The 18,554-nt window shown below is 47.3% G+C and overlaps 1 protein-coding gene across 3 annotated transcripts in view; it reads left to right on the top strand.

Annotated features, from left to right (window-relative positions):
• The first annotated feature begins 3,654 nt into the window (after positions 1 to 3,654).
• Positions 3,655 to 18,554, top strand: part of FBRSL1 (fibrosin like 1) — a 1,114,915-nt gene continuing 1,100,015 nt past the window's right edge. For all 3 annotated transcript variants that reach the window (XM_069215249.1, XM_069215252.1, XM_069215250.1), the window contains exon 1: positions 3,655 to 4,829. In XM_069215249.1, coding sequence (XP_069071350.1) covers positions 4,542 to 4,829 — 288 coding nt within the window. In that variant the 5' untranslated portion in view covers positions 3,655 to 4,541. The remainder of the gene's footprint in view (positions 4,830 to 18,554) is intronic.

Below are 18,554 nucleotides of genomic sequence, written 5' to 3' on the forward strand. Positions count from 1 at the left end.
CTATTTGTGTTTCAAACATTCACTACAGTCAATAGTCTACAGCGGTTCCCAACCTTTTGACTTCCGTGGTCCCCCACTTTATCATTACTGGAACCCAGGGACCCCCACTGAATCATTATTGGAATCTGGGGACCCCCCCACTGAGCCCTTACTGAAAGTTGAAGACCTAATCTGTTAATATTATTTCATTTTCTAGGCAGTTGTGGACCCCCTGAGGCTTTGCGGACCCCCAGGGGTCCCCAGACCACAGGTTGGGAACCATTGGTCTACGATACTTGAAAATTGCAAATGTCTGATTTTTCATTTAGCAGACTCTTGCTTCCATAGAGTACAACATCCAATTGCTAATGTATTATTGAATGCCTCCGAGACCTTGAGGCAGAATGGTGACTGAATATCCAAAGTTATTTAAGTGTAGTCATCTTACCAGCTGGAAAGAGGGTCCTCTGTTGCTAGTAATTACAGGCCCCGACTGGCTCCCGAATGCACCTATTGTATTGCAGCATCCAGAACCTGGTCGCAACTACGTGGCTTCCGGGAGAGCGCGGGCCTACGCAGGGGAATGCTTAACTACTAGACTGCGTCCCCTGCCACTGCCTCGCGTCCTGACTCTGACATAATGATTGCACCTTGCTACTGAATCAGGGCCCATGTCTGCGATCCTGACGGCACCCTCCCACCAGCTCCTTGGTTGCTCCCTCCACTGCTTCTCAGCATTTACTTCTCGCTGCTACGCATTCTGTCATTGCTTCCAACACTGAGTTCTTACTCCTTCTCCCTTTATGATATATTTAAATGTTTTACTCTTTTTTAGTGGGCTTAGCAGCTACAATTTACTGCTGGTCTGCTCTTTTCTTTAAAACAATGGGACTTGGGCACATATTTTGCATATTTTTAATGTACTGTTCTATGATGGGTTTCCGCTATCATCAAATGATAAATTTAAAGAAAAACAAAATGGACTGCATCATGATGTATGCGTGCACAAGTGGTGATGCATGCACATATGTACGTCATCACCCTGTGGCCTGAGTAGCGTCATTATGCATACATTGGCATGCAAAATGACCCATGTGGGTGTATTTCTCTGTGCTTTTTTTCTTTGCCAATGCCGTTCTGCATCACTTAATAAGCATTTTTCACATTTTGCTGAGGTGGAAATGCATCGACAAAAGTCGTTGGAGGACCAAAAGACCGGGTAATGCCATTGAGTGGTAGGCCAATTTACTTTGCCAATGCTTGTTCAATTTGTGATTTTAGTGGACCAGCATACAGGCTGCCGTAGTCCAGTCTTGATAATAAGTTCAGTGAAGTGGTTGGCTTGTGGACAATCTTAACTATCCTTTGTATGGATAGCTGGGGTTTCTGTGAAAGTCGGTTTGTGAATTTACACGTGGTCACAGCGAGCAGATTGCACGACGTAATTAAGGAAAGTGCCTGCGGAAATTCTTTCACCCTGCTGCGTTGCACCTTCCCACATTGCAACCACAGAAATGTACACGTTTCAACTGTTAAGACCTTGATGTCACTGGAGTCCTTCATCAGCACAAAATGTATGGTTCCCAGCACTGCCACTTTTCACAACCTGTGGGTGGGGTGTTTCTACCAGAGCCTCAGTTGATTCTTTGCTGAGCACTAGGTGGGGGGCTGCTCCTTTGCTGAGCTAATCCTTGGTGGGGGGGCTGCTAATGTGGTGAACACCAAGATCTCCATGAAGAGGCACACCCCGATTCTCCCCTTGGTGGTCCGGTGCAAATCTTGATTCCCTGCATAATGACAGGTCTTGGGGAGGTGGGGAGGCGTCTCCCGTACCTTGAAGCTGGGTGTAGACCGGACTAAAGCTGATCTCAAGGTGGGCAATGAAAGTACTGGCTTTGCAACCCATGCAATGTCAAAATGGATCATGATGCTGGGCAAAGCAAGGGGGGGGGGGCATGTTTGCGTATGGCAACACTCTGCGCAAATGGCAGATGTGGGATGACTGAGGTTCCAGCGATGTGCTGCCTCAGTGATATCCACTAATGGCCTACACCTCTTTCACTGCCCATCCTTGAATGACAGCCACTGTGTTCCACCAATGGGAACTGGCTCTTTCTGCAAGTTGTCATGTACAACCCTCTTTATAGACACCCTTACACTTCAGCCCTCGCCATATCCTATCCTAAACCCTAAGGGCCTTCTTTAGAGTTTGAAAGACAGGATGTTCCTTCAAATATCCCTTGACGTCATACTAAGTGTACTTGCAATAGAGCAGGTGAGATATCTGCCACGTTTCCAAGGAGTATCCTGTCTGCAAAGCTCTGAATAAGGCCATGACTTTAGTAAGCCTCATGCTTTTAGAGTATAATCATTCCAAGTACCTGGGCTCCTTTGTATGGCAGTCTTGTTTGCTACTAAGGCACTATTTCCAAACTAGAAAGATGGCTTACTCATTTTATAAGCCTGTCTCTTGCTCACTAGACTTTATAAGTGCCATATTTCATGGCGTTGGAGCGTTGGAATCAGAAATCATTGGAGTCTGCCATTTTAAAAGCACGGACACCCATCTACCCCACCCAGTACCCCCTTCGTCCTCGCCAGTCCCCCTCCCACCGCACCCCGTTTCAGTACAACACTTGTCTCATTGGGGGACCAGTCCCATCAGAGGGCACACAATAGCTGACTGTTGACACAGAACTGCTCGTCCAACTTATGATGCAGAAAATGTACCATTTTTGTCTAAAAAAAGAAGGTCGCATATGGCAACGCCCCTGCAGGTGAGGGTCACTTTAGAGCTATTGTCTGGGCTTTAAAGAGGTCATATGACCTACTTCTATAGTTGGAGAGTTATGCACTCATTCACTTGGCTGCTATGTTTCTAAAGAACAGATATTAACCTGGTTATTTCATGTCCAGAATCCTAAGAAACATAACTATATGTACAGTTAACCCTATGTGCCTCTGGCACAGTGAGATGCGTGACAAAAACATAAGCCGCGTGACATAATAACCAGATGCGTAAAGAAGCGCGATACATGCTAAAACAACACAGTGCATAATAAAATCACGACATGCTCTGTAAAATCGCGATATGCCCACTAAAACCAATGAGAAGGTGTACCACAGTAGATGGCAGCAAATATCGCGAGGTGGAAGATAATATGTCAACGTCCGTGAGCCGTTGTGATAAGTTTTATAAACTCATCGGAAAAGTGGTCAAATAACAAGGCAAGTGATAAAATATTGTTGTTGACGTTGAACAAAATAAAAAAAAAGTTCAGTGATAAAATTACGATATGCGCGAAAGCGTAATTCTAGCCGCTTTACAGGTGCGGTATGTCTGATAAATGAATTAGATGGGGACTAAGTCCACGGGTTGTTGCTAAAATCACGAAATGCATGTGAAAAATATGAAATTTTTGAGAAAAGTACACGCACGTTGAAATGTTGAGCTGCCTGACAACACCGTGCTCTGCATGCAACCTCAGGAAAAAATACGAGTTTGCAAGGTTGCAGTTGCTAAAGCTATCCAACCCAGCGTTTGAAGCATTTGGTTGAACCCCTATTATTAAGGTTCAGCTGCGGGTACAACCGTGTGAGGGCGCCCGCCCCTACTCTGCGTGCCCCCCCACTCCCAGCAGCCGGTCACCGGCCCCAGGGGCAGCTCCCCGGGCGCCCGGAGCCGGGATCTGAGGGATAAACTCTGTGAAATAAAGTGCCTGACTTCCTCCCTGGTAAATTGCAGGCTGGCGGAAGTACGTCACTTGTTATCTGCCCTGAGCCCTGCTGCACTGTACAGCCCAGACAGAGGAGGAGAGGCAGAGACACAGCCCCCCTCCTGCCCTTCTGCCCCTTTAAGAGCTCCCACCCCCCGTGATACCGCCCCAGCGGGGCGCCGGCAGACAGCAGGGCGTCCCCTGCCTGCGGGGGCCCAGGATCGGGGGCCCCTCTCCCCCTAGGAGGGGGTCTGCAGCAGGGGGGGATGAAGGGAGCCTGGGAGCTGCTGCCTGTTCTATGGGGGAGAAACTGACAAGCTGCTCCTGCTGCAGACTGGAAACTTACAAAGCAGACCAGGGGGCCAGGAGCGGACCCCCGGGGGCCACGGCCCCCCCATCCCGGCAGGACAGCTCACCGACACCCTCGGCGATGTGACCGGGGGGAGGCACCGCCCCCCCTCTGCAACAAAGTTGCAAACCAAGTGATACCTTTTATTGCAGATTTTGGGGATAGAAAAAACGAAGGAAATTATAGGATTTCTACATACTCACCTTTTCTGGATTCGCTGGCGGAGGATTTCGCGTGGATTTCCTGGGAGTGCTTGGCTCTGGATTATTTGACATTTTCAAGGATTTTTTAAAGTGGTATTTATTTTTTCTTTTTTTTTTCTTTTCCCATCAAGGTCATTTTGTGGATATTTTTCCCAACTGTGGATCTGTGATTCGGAGGGTTTTTTCCCGGTGTTTTTTGTGTGTTTTTGTTCTTTGTCGACACGCGGAGGGTTGGATATTTCTGCTGGTGGATTTCCTGGTGGTCGTCGCATTCTCCGTCCCCCCCCCGTGAGCATGGAGGGGAAGGTAAAACAAAGCCGCCGGTCCAGGTCCCAGCGGGACCGACGGAGGAAGCGGGGGGACCCCGCCCGGAATCACAGCCCGTCCTCCGGCTCGGACCGGGAGCGGAGCCTGGGGGCCCCGCGGGGCAAGGAGAACGGAGGCCCCCCTCGAGCCCTGGCTGCCCCCCCTGCCCGGGTGCCCCGGCCTCCCCGGCGCCGGAGGAGGGAGTCCAGCTCCCAGGAGGAGGATGTCATAGATGGCTTTGCCATCGCCAGCTTCGCCAGCCTGGAGGCTCTGGAGGTGAGACCCCCCTTGACCGGGCTTATTGTACACATTTGGGGGCGGGACTAAAATAATTCAGGGGTTCTAAGGTGAAGCAGGTAGGACCTAACCCCTGCCTGCAGGAACCAATCCGACCAGTCCTCTCTTCTAGCACCCACCCTTTCCTGCAGAAACTCACCCCTTCCTGCAGGAGCACATGCAGTATGCAGAAACACACTCCTTCCTGCAGAATCCCCCCCTCCTGCAGAAACACGCCCTTCCTGCAGAACCCACCCCCCCCGCAGAAACGTATCCCCCCTCGCAGAAACTCACCTCCCCCTTTCCTGCAGGAACCCTCTGCTTTCTCATGGAATTTACCCCTACCTGAAGGAATATAGGTAGGCTGCAGGAACCCACTCCTTTTGTAAGACCTCACCGAGGCCTGCAAGAATCCACTACTGCCTTCATAAGCCCACCCCGTCCCGCAGGAACGGATAGAGTGTCAGCAACTCACCCCTACTTGCAGGAATGTATACAGACTACAGGAACCCACTCTTTTCTGCAGGATCTCACCCAGGCCTGCAGGAATCCATCACAGTCTACAGGAATCCACTGCGGACTGCCAAAGTAACACCATCCTACAGGAACAGATGCAGTCTGCAGGGACCCACTCCTTTCTGTAGGACCTCACACAGGCCTTCAGGAATACACTGCAGACTACAGGATTATATTCCTTCCTGCAGAAATTCACTCCTTCCTGCAGGAACAAATGCAGTCTGCAGGAATCCACTCCTTTTTGCAGGGCCTCACCCCGCCCTGCAGGAATCTTCTACAGTCTACAGAAAATCCCCTCCTCCTGCAGAAACGCACTTCGTTTTGCAGAAATTGACTCCTACCTGCAGGAACAAAAGCAGTCTGCAGGAGCCCATTTCTTTCTTTCTGCAGGGGCTCTTCCCGGCATTCGGTCTAGAAAAGATTCTCAATTTACATAAATTGTCGGGCCACCCCCACACCTCGGTTTGAAGGGGCCCCAGGTGCAAGGTCCTCTCTCAGTGGGCTGTCCCTAGAGGTCAAACATCCCTCTCACTGCAAGAACATGCCCTCGCCTCACCCTGCCACGAGCGGACCACCGCCACTGTGCTATAGATCACAGACCCACTCTGACTGCAGAACCCTTACTCAACCAGTCTAGTGACCCCCTCATCCCCCCTCCCCGTAGCGAGAAGCAAATACCCACCCAACAAGGTGAAGAAACCCCCCCCCCCCCCCGACTGTAAGTACTGCTTTACTCTCTGTCTATAGCATGCTAAACTGCAGGACCTCCTGTCCTCAGGCTGCAAACCCCCTTTCCTCAGGCTTCAGACCGCCACCCCACTCATGATGCAGATCCCCACGCCATCCCTTGCTTGCAGGAACAGCCCTCTAATCTGTCTGTCTCATCACGCAGGAACCTCCCTCCACTCTGCAGAATCTCCTCTTCCCATTGTGCAGGAACTTGCCTTTCCTCAGATTAAAGGTGCCCCTCCACCATGTCAGGAGCGCTCCCCCACCCTGCGGCATCACCTTTTCCCAGTGTGCAGGAACCTTTCTTCTCTCAGATTAAAGGTGCCCCTCCCCAGGTCAGCAGAACCCGACCTTCTCCCCCCCCCCGCAAAATCTCCTCTCTCCACTCGGCAGGTACCTTGCTTACCTCGGATTAAAGGTACCCCTCCCCCAGGTCAGGAGCCCCCCTACCCCCCATTTATCCTGCAGAACCTCCTCTCCTCAGTGTGCAGGAACCTTGTTCCCTCAGTTTAAAGATGTCCCTCCCCTAGGTCAGCAGAACCTCCCCCCCACCCTCGTATTCTTCTCAGGATTCGATTTATCCCAATGAACTGTAACCCACTGAGAAAGCTTTAATCAATAGGTGCTTTAACCAAAGACGCGCTTCCTTTGTTGGGCTCAGCCTGGCACGTGTGCCACTCTCAGAGGCCTTGCAGAGCGCCCCCTCCCTTCCTCTGAGATCCCCTAAAGTTGGCTCCAACGCCATAAACACACCGTCCTCTCTGAAGGGTTTGTGACTTGACTTGTAGCTGCTGAAAACGTGACGTCACTGGGGAGTAAAGATTGCCCCCAAATAAAAACAGTGTGATGTGGGGTGGTAGGCATAGTGCCCGGCAGTGCCAACACGCTGCCCTCACCCTCCACCAGGCCTTCTGTTTTCCGATGGATTGTGTACAGTGTTACTTTTGAACTGTTTATTTACAAATCATGTGTATTTGTGTGTGTGTGCAATGCCCACTTGTGTATATTACACACTTGTATCTAATGTGTTGTAACGGGACTGTGGCTTTGTTGGTTGGGCGACAACCTGCCAGCTTGTTACACGGACTAAAACTTTGCATACTACTTGTGTGTCTGGGGTGTCAAGGAGGGAAGCCCTCCCCCAGTTCCCAAGAATGTTCTTAATTTTTAATCTCAGCATGTACGTGGCGAGGATGGCAGGGTTTCATTTCAGCCCTCGCCTGCTTGAGAAAGTTGGAGACGTGTTGTGTGTCTTTGAAAGTTGTGCACTTGACTGGAAACTTGCAGGCTGGTGACGGCGCGTCCTCGCCTCCCGAGTAAAGCTCTGCTTGTCCGATAGGCAGAGAACAGGCAATATTAGCTGAGTAAACACAGCCTGCCTCCCTCTCTGAGCAGGTATGGCACGGTGCCCGCTGCGTGCAGCAGGGTGGCGCGACCCACCCGTCCCTAAATGGGTTCTAAAGTGTGTGCCACTTGTTGAAACTGCCTCGGGCCCCGGCAGGAAGGTGGCCCTCTCAGCATAGTTTTTAACCCTGACTGCTGCTGGGAGTTGTGGGATGCTTACAACAGGGAAGTGTGCGGTGGTGGGTTGAACAATCCCCTGGGATTTATTTTGTACAAAATTGTTGCTTTATATACAAGAAGTGTTTCAACACAAGGTCTGAGTGCTTGTTTTTAACTGATCCATCACAATTTCAGTTGCTCATGTATTGTTTGATCCTTTGTTTAATTTCCCTCGAAAATGGATTGCATTGTTTTGGGGTGAATATAAGACGTGAGCGCTCCCAAGATCTCTTGTTCTGCATCGCCAATTCGTGACAGATCTTGATTAATAATTAAAATTGATCAGTTCAGCCGGATCCCCAGGGAACAGCTCTCCTTGTACTTCTGGTGTCTGACCTGTCCAGAGTAAGCAGGGGTTGGTCAGTGCTCCTTAAATCATGAGGTTTAACCAGAAAAATCATGTCCCGCCCGTCCAGCATGTGAGAGGTTGGGCGTTGCAGCACCTAGAGGTCTTTAAATTGTTGGTGTGTGCTATACAAGAACCGTCCAGGAGTGTTTTAATTGTATAAGCATTGCTAGTTTTTCATAAAAGCTTGACATGGAACGGAATTGTTGATTCTAGAGAATCGCACAAGAAAATGATGAAATGAGGTGAAGATTGATTGCTTAAATGTATTATTGTGGATTTGTAAAAATGGTGTGGATCCCTGCTGTCGTAGAAGAAAAAGATGACATGCGGTGAAGATTGATTGCTTAAATATATTATTGTGGATTTGCAAAGATGGTGTGGATCCCTGCGGTCGTACAAGAAATAGATGTAATGAGTGAAAATTGATTGATTAAATATATTATTGTGGATTTGCAAAGATGGTGTGGGTCCCCGCGGTCGTACAAGAAAAAGATGAAATTAGGTGAAAATTCATTAATTAAATATATTATTATGGATTTGCAAAGGTGATGTGAATCAATGCGATTGTACAAGAAATGAGGAGAAAATTGGTCGCTTAAATATATTATTGGGGATTTGCAAAGATGGTGTGGGTTCCTGCGTTTGTACAAGAAAAAGATGAAATTAGGTGAAATTTGATTGCTTAAATATATTATTGTTGATTTGAAAAAATGGTGTGCATCCCTGCGGTCGTAGAAGAAAAAGATTAAATGAGGAGAAGATTTTGCTTAAAGATGTTATTGTGGATTTGCAAAGATGGTGTGGATCCCTGCGGTTGTACAAGAAAAATATGAAATTAGGTGAAAATTGATTCATTAAATATATTATTATGGATTTGCAAAGGTGATGTGGATCAATGCGATCCTACAAGAAACGAGGAGAAAATTGATTGTTTAAATATATTAGTGTGGATTTGCAAAGATGGTGTGGATCTGTGCCTTCAAAGTCAAAGAGAGAACTTCCTTTCCAGGAGGATTGCCGGGATGTTCAGAGTGACTAGTGAATGTGCTTTGGTTGGCCTTGCAGTTACTGGGACGCAGAAAATGTTGAGGTTCGGGAACAGCTTGGATGGGCTCAGTGAAATTCTGCTATGGTTGAGCCATTTTATAAGCTGTCCCTTTAAATAAACGTGCCTGCCCTATAGTTGCTTGGTCAGGGAGGTTTAGTTTATGATCATCACCAGGTGTAGAAAGGATGCTAGACTAGCCTAGTGTTGATATATTCCACTCAGAAATTTACTTGATGACGCCTGGAAGGTCCCTCTCTTTGGCAAAGTCACCTAATTGCGTATTTTGCTCCAATTTGTTCCCATGAGCTGAGCCAACGACAACTCCCATAATGCATTTGTTTCTGAAGTGAAAGCCCAAGGCTGGAAAAATGGTGCACCAACCATATGAGGTTAAATTGTCAGACTGTGCCTGGTTGACCTTGGATGTCAGTTAAACAATGTGTTGCTCAGTGTGCTGTGTCAATTAGTACATCAGAATAAGCAGGCTTGGACTGTATGAGTGAGTCACAGAGAGACTGATGGACTCAAAAAGGGGTGCCCTACAACTCTGAATGAAACTACAGAGCCAATGAGAAGCATCCATTTCTACACACGGTGCTCCCTATATCATTCACTGAGTGGTGCAGCCCAAGCTCTTCTAAAAGAAACCTGGTCTGCCCCATTCTGAGAAGTGGGGGGGAGGGCAGCTTTGATATTTATTTGAAGCAGAAATAATGGTTCAGAAAAGCGGCTGGGATAAGCTGTTCTGTTGTTTTTTGCATTTAATTGTCACAATGTTCATCCTTGTGTGAATAATCTACTAAATATGGCATTGTTTGGGGTCTGCACTATATACTTAAAACATATTTGGGGTTCTCATGATGGGGTGCATGCATCTCCACCCAGGACCTCCTTAATGTTCGGTCAGAATGTAGTACAGATAGGATATCTGTTGATTTTTGTACCATGGGTCACATTTTTACCGAATCCAACTTCTTGTCTTGTTAATACAAATTTATTTGGTGGAAGTGAAAATCGAGTTGGTTGATACTTTTCTGATTACGGTCCCTTCACTTAGGCCCAATTTATCTCAGATCTTCAGTTGTAGCCAAGAAACAAGCGGGGAGTAACATTGTGTCCCGCAGGCATCCTGTTAATATCCGCATTAATTTCAGGTGGATATCCAACATAACATTAACAAAAAAGTGAACAGGTCTCCGGGCAGTAATGGGGTGTCGACATGTTTCTGCACATCAGTCTAAGGTTATCATATGTTTTCAGGAAGACGTCATAGTTATTGTATCTACTAGGCAGAATGATGGAGAAGAGTTAGTTCCTTATTACATTCTCTTCAGCGATGCCCCCTCCTAAAAGGGCACGTCGTGCATTAGCAAAATTACCTTAAATATGTGCTGGGTGCGGATAGTTTTGCCGAAGTCGTGCGTCTGACGTGTATCTTGTCAAGTTGTGTAGATTCCTGATTGGATGTACTCGTTTAGACTAGCTTATGTGCTTTGAGTGGTCGTATCGCTTCCGGCAATGGAAAATGTACTTCCTGTTGTGTCAGTCTGCTGAAAAACCCGTGATGCTGTTACTGGAGGCATTTAGTCAAATGTTTACTTGTACTGACTGGAATCTAAAACCGAGTCAAATTATGCTGTCCTCACATTTCTAAAAAGTCCTCAGTGCCCCTCACCTACTGAACCGTAGAAGTGATCACCAGCACACCTTAAGGCCAGGTAAAGGCTGCTGGTCCCAACATAAAAGTCAAATTTTCCCTCCTGTTCGTGACACACAGACCCCCTCCCCAGCGTCTTTCCCAGCCTTATCAATGATCTCGATTTGGCATACACCCACCCCATACACCATATCACCCCCGATTCCTCACTGACCACCTCGGTGGCCTTTCGTTGGCCACTCTGTTCTTTTCTGACTCACTTATATTGAAAAACACATATATATATATATATATTTTTTTCCTTTGGCGTGAACACCCCCTTGGATTGCAGCCTTTGATGATATGAATTTCCCTACAGCAAAGTTGATGAATAAATAATGTTCTGCCTGCGCTGCAGAGGTGGTCAGGCCTTCACAGGCCACTGGTCAGTTTTCCTCGGGTTCCGCATCCATCAGCTGCTCAGAAGGGACCTCATTTTTCACGAACATGCTCAAGGAGAAAATAATTCGCTTTTTTGATCAACTTGTTGACTTGGTGGCTTTTCTAGAAAGCTCTTGTGATGGGTGTCATAACAGAGGCAAAGACAGGGGAAAAAATATCCCTCAGTATCTCAGCGCACATTGAAATACGCACTTGGCCACCTGTCTCAGGCCAGTGATTAACGGGGCCTAGCGAAAAAACATCTACTCAGACAGTTATGTTAAATGAGTTGGCACTGGAGATTGTAATGGTGTATGCCAGGTACCAGGCCTCCATACTAGGTACCAGCCCTCCACACCACTTACCAGGCCTCCACACCAGGTATGAGGCAGTCACACCAGGTATCATGCCTCTACACAGGTATCATGAATCCACACCAGGTATCAGGCCTCCACACCTGGTATCAGGCCTCCAAGCCAGGTATAGGGCAGTCACGCCAGGTACCAGGCCTCCACACCAGGCATCAGTCCTCTACACCACGTACCAGACCTCCATACCAGTTACCATGCCTTTGCACCCGGTATGAGGCCTCAGGCTTTCACATCAGTTATCAGGCCTCCTCATCAGTTATCCAGGCATCGCAATAGGTGTCAGGCCTGCACGCCAGGTCTAGGCCTCCACGCCAGGTATCAGGCAGTCACACCAGGTATCATGAATCCACACCAGGTATCAGGCCTCTAAGCCAGGTTTCAGGCTTCTAAGCCAGGTTTCAGGCTTCTAAGCCAGGTTTCAGGCTTCTAAGCCAGGTTTCAGGCCTCTAAGCCAGGTTTCAGGCCTCCAAGCCAGGTATCAGGCCTCCAAGCCAGGTATCAGGCCTCCAAGCCAGGTATCAGGCCTCCAAGCCAGGTATCCGGCCTGCACACCAGGTCTAGGCCTCCACACCAGGTATCGGGTAGTCACACCAGGTATCACGCCTCTACACAGGTATCATGAATCCACACCAGGTATAGGGCATTCCCGCCAGGTACCAGGCCTCCACACCAGGTCTCAGGCCTGAATGCCATGTACCCTGCCTGTATGCCAGGTACCAGGCCTCTACACCAGGTACCAGGCCTCTACACCAGGTACCAGGCCTCCACACCAGGTACCAGGCCTCCACACCAGGCATCAGACCTCCATACCAGTTACCATGCCTTTGCACCCGGTATGAGGCCTTAGGCCTTCAGATCAGTTATCAGGCCCCCTCATCAGTTATCCAGTCATCGCAACAGGTGTCCGGCCTGGTATCTGCAGGGTTTTACCACCATCCATCTCCCATTCTGGCTGAACACTTCACTTTAAATGGAAGTAGATTACATTGGACATTAAAACCTATACAGTCGCACATTTAACCTCTCTGTACAGTTTAGATGTTGATTATGGTGCAATTCATGTTTAAAACAGACTTCTAAAACAGTGTTACACTATAATATGCAATGCTCACAGAAGATCCCTGGACCCATAACCTTACCAGACGTATAGAAGTCTTATTGTGAGACTCACCCTAGAGAAGGTGCAGGATTGTGTAAAGTTGCCTCTCTTTTTAATGCTGGTCACGACTACAGACAAGGATATTTTATAAATCAAGCTAATGTTGAATTTGTTCAATAACTAAATTGTATAACGGATTCACTTTAAATGATATATGTTTTAGCAATATTATCTTACTAGGGCGCACAGTTCAAACTTTGCAACATTTTTAAATACATTTTCCAAGTTACTGCTTGCCACGAAACTGAAAGTTAAAAAAAAAAGCCAGCGTTGACTGCGTCATATCTCTTTTATTTTTGCTTCTCTTTCAAACACATAACAAAAAAAATTGACAAAGCCTGCATAGGCGAGACCTATTGGCTTTGCCAATGCTTGTTTGATGCCCTGTGGCGTTATGTAAAGTAAATTCACCAACCTGATTTCAGAATGTCCTTAGTTTGTACATCTTGTGCGAAAAATTCAGCGAATTTGATCATTCAGCAGTTAGGAACATAAAATGTATTCTGGAAATGGAGCCTGTACCTTGAACCGTGTATCTTCTCTTGTCACTTTGTCCAGTCCTCCTCGCTTTTGAATTGTTGTCTAAGTTTCACAGTGTGTCCAAAGCCTGTGGGTTCAAGATGTCTTTGCGGAGAAGCATATGTGCTTAGTGCACATGGCATTTTTTATGGAGTTTATTTTAAGATAGATGCTTTATTGAAACCATGTGCGTCTGTGAGGGTCCATCAACCAGTTAAGAACCTTGGCAGGCAAGACCTTTAAGGATTGTTTTTGTGGGAGAGCAGGAGGGGCGTGGGGGGCTACCTTAGAGCATCTCTTGTCCAGTCATTGAAAAGTAGAGCCTCCCTCTGATTTTCAGAAGAATCAAACGAGGCTCTAACGTGACTTCTTGCATCGACCCTTGAAGCATGAACTGCTTCCTGCAGACCTGCAGCTGCTTTTTACAACTACATGTGTTTCAGACTCGTCATTTCCTTACTCAAGCTTCCCAGCTTCTTCTGTGCCATCATCGCACTGTCTCTGCCACTATTAAATGTGACTGTTGCTAGGAGATCTGCCACTCCAAGCATCCTCATCACAGCTGTGCACCGGCCCCTTGGGGTCCCAACTGGCAGATTCGGGAATCCTGGGGCATTGGGTGGGTGGGTGTAGATTCGTTTTACATTTGTGACAGGAAGGGGGCGCCTCCGGGCTTTGCTCCACATCTCTTTTATCCATCATTTTATTCTCCTGCTTAGGTGACCTTGGAGAGCCTCTGTAGAGGTCACCGGCTGTCAGAGAGCCTTTTCCCCAAGTTACAGACGTACCTTCTATGTGTGATTCATCCTGCATGACTCCTTGGTGCAGATGACTCTGGTCCAGGGGTCTCCCTTTTATGTAGTAAGAAACGACTTCTGTTCAGTGAAAATCCTCCAGAGCTGCTAATATTATTAGAGAGGTAGCCCAAACCACATCCAACGACCGTGTAAATGGCCACCAAATGCCAGAGTAATTTCTACAAACTTCAGCTTATGAATTCTGAAAATACACACATTTTAGTTTCAGACACATTTTTTTCTCCAAATGTGACATACGTATGTTAATATGTATGTTAATTCAAATAAGCAAAAACTTCAAATTTAGTTCACTGGGCTGCAGAGAGGGGAGCTACTTTCAGGTAGCTCATGAGCCACTCGCTGAGGAAGACTGCTCTAGTCTTTCCTTGACTCCTAGGTCACACTGGCCCACAGCCCTGCTGTGTGTTGGTGCTACACACCTGAGGTATTCTGGTCCTAACCCCGCATCCTTTCTAGCCATCAGAGACGAGGAATGAACAAGCTCCAGAAAAGCCACAGGATCACCAGGCTAGGTGATCCCCAAGGGCCTTCCATGGACCTCTCCACTTCGGGGCCTCTTATTCTCCATCCCTGAACTGGAGTCTGGTCTAGTACCATCAACCTACTGCAGTTTGTCACTTCTGACCTCCCCTTCAGTGAGCTACACGTTCAACTCTTAGAATACCCTCTTCAGTGAGCTACACGTTTACCTCTTAGAATACCTTCTTCAGTGAGCTACACGTTCAACTCTTAGAACACCCTCATCAGTGAGCTATCCTTCAACTCTTAGAACACCCTCTTCAGTGAGCTATCCTTCAACTCTTAGAATACCCTCTTCAGTGAGCTTCATGTTCAACTCTTAAAACACCCTCTTCAGTCTTAGAACACCCTCTTCAGTGAGCTACACCTTCAACTCTTAGAACACCTTCTTCAGTCTTAGAACACCCTCTTCAGTGAGCTACGCCTTCAACTCTTAGAACACCCTCTTCAGTCTTAGAACATCCTCTTCAGTGAGCTACGCCTTCAACTCTTAGAACACCCTCTTCAGTGAGCTGCACGTTAAACTCTTAGAATACCCTCTTCAGTGAGCTACATCTTCAACTCTTAGAAAACCCTCTTCAGTGAGCTACACCTTCAACTCTTAGAATACCCTCTTCAGCGAGCTTCAAGTTCAACTCTTAGAACACCCTCTTCAGTGAGCTACACCTTCAGCTCTTAGAACACCCTCTTCGGTGAGCCACACGTTCAACTCTTAGAATAACCTTTTCAGTGAGCTATCCTTATAACTCTTAGAACACCCTCTTCAATGAGCTACGCCTTCAACTCTTACAACAACTTCTTCGGTGGGCTACACGTTCAACTCTTAGAATACCCTTTTCAGTGAGCTATCCTTCAACACTCAGAACACCCTCTTCAGTGAGCTATGCCTTCAACTCTTAGAACAACTTCTTCGGTGAGCTACACGTTCAACTCTTAGAATACTCATCCATTACTCTATAGGAGGGCGGCCCTCCACTCCTCTGCTCCGCCTCCTTCCACTTTACATTAACTGGCATTTTCGTACTTGTCTTTATTTATTGTAACCAGTGATCGAAGTGCATTAAAAAAAAGTATGGGAGCTGTGATGATGCATGCAATGGGAGCGGGGTCAATCAGCGTGGGGTCAAAGGTGTGGCTAAAAAAACCCAAAATATTCTCCTTCAGGTAGCTACATATATGATAACTCGCAGACTAAATGAAAAAAAATAAAAACGTTAAGTTAATCAGTGGTATGTGCACTATTGTGTATCATGAAACCTCTATTAGTTAAGGCACTTAGAGGTCTGTGTGTAACCAGAAAGCCAATTAAATCTTGGTTGGAGCAATGGAGAATTGTGGCTTGTGTGTCGTTAGTGCTACGAGGGCCCAGCCTGTGACAGGAAGCGCTGAGAACATGCAAGTAATTTTGTTAAAATTGCATTACATGCAGTATAAGACAGACTGCTACCAAATGTGCAAATAGGTTTCAGATAAAACGGTGCTTCCAAAATGTAGGTTTTATTAATACCCAGACTTGTTAAACTGCCTGCCTCTCCCTCGGTCTCGGGAGACTCCCGGAATGAAACTTCAGCTGAGGCATTTGTACGATCGGAGTTTACTGTCCCTGGACGGTTGTCTTTTAATAAGAAGCAGAGGAACGGTTCTTCATACATAGAAAAAAGTAGGGACCCGGCGTGCCCCTCCGATCCAGCCCACTTCAACCACTGAGTGTACGTCAAAAATATCACTCTTTGCCAGGTCAACTCTTCACAGATTAATATCCCCGGGTGCACGTCACTTTTTCAGGTTTGTAGCGTCTCTTCTATTTTTATCAACGTTCTGTTTACTATACTTTTATGAAAAGCTGCTCCTAGCGCCAAGAGACGGGTTTGTTTACGGAGAGAGCTACAGCAAATTCTCTCTGCTACTCTGAATTCAAAGTAGCTCCTTCTTGCTTTCTAGCTGTCAGTCTTTGGATGCTTTTTTGTCACTTTTCTTGTCTCTTTGAACTTATCTGTGTATCAATCAGTTTCTCAAAGTTTGTTTGGGAAACAACCGATTTATACCTCACTGTCTGTCTCTCGCTGTCTGAATAGCTGCATGTCAGTTTACCTCTGTCTGTCTGTCTGCCTCCCTGCGTGCTCTGGGCTCTGTCTTGCTCACTCCTTCAAAATTACATTCAGTCTTTATGTCATAAAACACCTGGCCTGGGATAAAGTGAATTTCAAACAGCCCTCGCTTATCCAAGATCATCTCGAAACCTAAAAAACCTGTTTGTTGTACCATAAACCCCCGACCATGGAATGGTGCAGGAACCATTTTTTCCTTCCGTGAAAAGCTTGGCTGCAGGTCTGAGCGAATATCGGAGCCACAAGTACTCACGTCGGAGGTGAGTAGCTCTCAGCAAGCACCCAAGTGCGTTGAACTCAGTCATTGCACCTCCAGCCCTGGCGGTCCCCTCCTTTTCAATGCAGCGACATGGCACAAGATGGCCGCCCACCCCGGGGTTGGCCACCAGACTATGGAATTTCACACTGTGCCCGTTCCCGGGCAGATAATTCAGCCAGTTCAGTGGGCGAGTCCTCTGCCTAGTCTTTCGAGAATGTTACGTCCTTTCCCACAGGGGACTATTTCAGTCTTATGAAGAATTAAACAAAAAACCCTAAGTTTGATTCGCATCTGCTTTCAATTTAGTTCCCCATAGCATCCATCTTGTTTGAGTCAATGGGGTTTAAAAAAGGACATGGTTTCGCTTCACCTATTGAGTTTCCTGGCATGAAACTGACGGGGCATCACCTGTTGGGGCGGCTCAACCTTCTCAAAGGTGTTCACCACGGTGGCCCCTCTAGATGATGTCTTGGCAAGACACAATAGGTTTCGGCCCATTCTAGTCTTTCCATTGGTCTGGAGTTGGCCATGCTGGGTCAGTCCCCATCATCGAGCGGTCCACCATATGTACACACTGGATACCGCACTGACCCCGATAATGTTCAACCTCCGGATGGGCCTTGCTGTTCGGGTTTTATTCATACGTGATTATAAAGTCAAGCTGACGTGGGTGGCACCAAGCTGTAGGTGACGATTGATGTCAACAGAACCAGGCAGGTGCGTATTTACATTCGCCAAGAATTGAGTAACTCTTTGTTGCTGCATGTTTGGTGCCCTCTTACCCAATGCCAGGGCTTCAGTCTGTTCTTTTCCAAAGACCCTACGCTTCGGAAAAGACCCCTGTGTGCCACCGTCTCACTCTATCTTTCTCTCTCTCTCACGCGCTCTCACCCTCCACCATGGATGTTTTTATCCCATGAAGCATTGTAGGGCTGTTTGTGGACCCTTTGTCTGTCTATCTGTCTCTCTCACTCTGTCTTTGTGTCTCTCCTTCAACCCCTACATGGCCATTCCTATATCAATCTCTTTTTCTACAAACACGTCTCACACTCCCTGTACGGCAGTCTCGCTCTCTTTTTCTGTCCCTCTGTCTTTTTTCCATCTCTTTCTCTCCTTTTCTGTCTCTTTGCCCTCCTCTTCTCGATTCTTCGATCATAGCGCTCATTCCCTAAGTAGGTTTGCGAGTCCCATAGATAACTGGCAGAGAAGCAAGGCAGTCACCACCGTCTCGTCCAAGAGTATGGAAACCTGTCTGTGGTTGAGTTGGACAAGGGCGAATGTCCAGTCAGTTCTGGCTCCCATCAAATGGTCCCTTGGTAGAATCTAAGGCTCGCTTCCTTGGGGGATGTGCGCACCTTGTTGAAAATGACCAATCGCAGGCGGCGGACCACATCTCAACCTTGGTTTAAGGCGGTGAAAGGAAGCCATCTTTAGAGTAAACAAAGATTGCTTTGTGCAGCAAATTAAGAAAGGGCCAGTTCCTTCCATGTACTTTTAAAAGCGTGAAGGAAATTACTAGTCACAGATTGCTCGCAACACCCCAAAGTACCGGGAAACTGGTGTGATGCAGTTGAACTTAAATAATATGGGGAAGATTGGATCCACATTTCCAAGGATAAACAGGGCCGAGGCTTGGTCCAGGGGGGCCCAAGTGCAGCACCATGACATTGTTCTTTCTCATTTAAAGAGA

The sequence above is a fragment of the Pleurodeles waltl genome, chromosome 11, assembly GCF_031143425.1.
Source record: "Pleurodeles waltl isolate 20211129_DDA chromosome 11, aPleWal1.hap1.20221129, whole genome shotgun sequence".
Classification (NCBI taxonomy): domain Eukaryota; kingdom Metazoa; phylum Chordata; class Amphibia; order Caudata; family Salamandridae; genus Pleurodeles; species Pleurodeles waltl.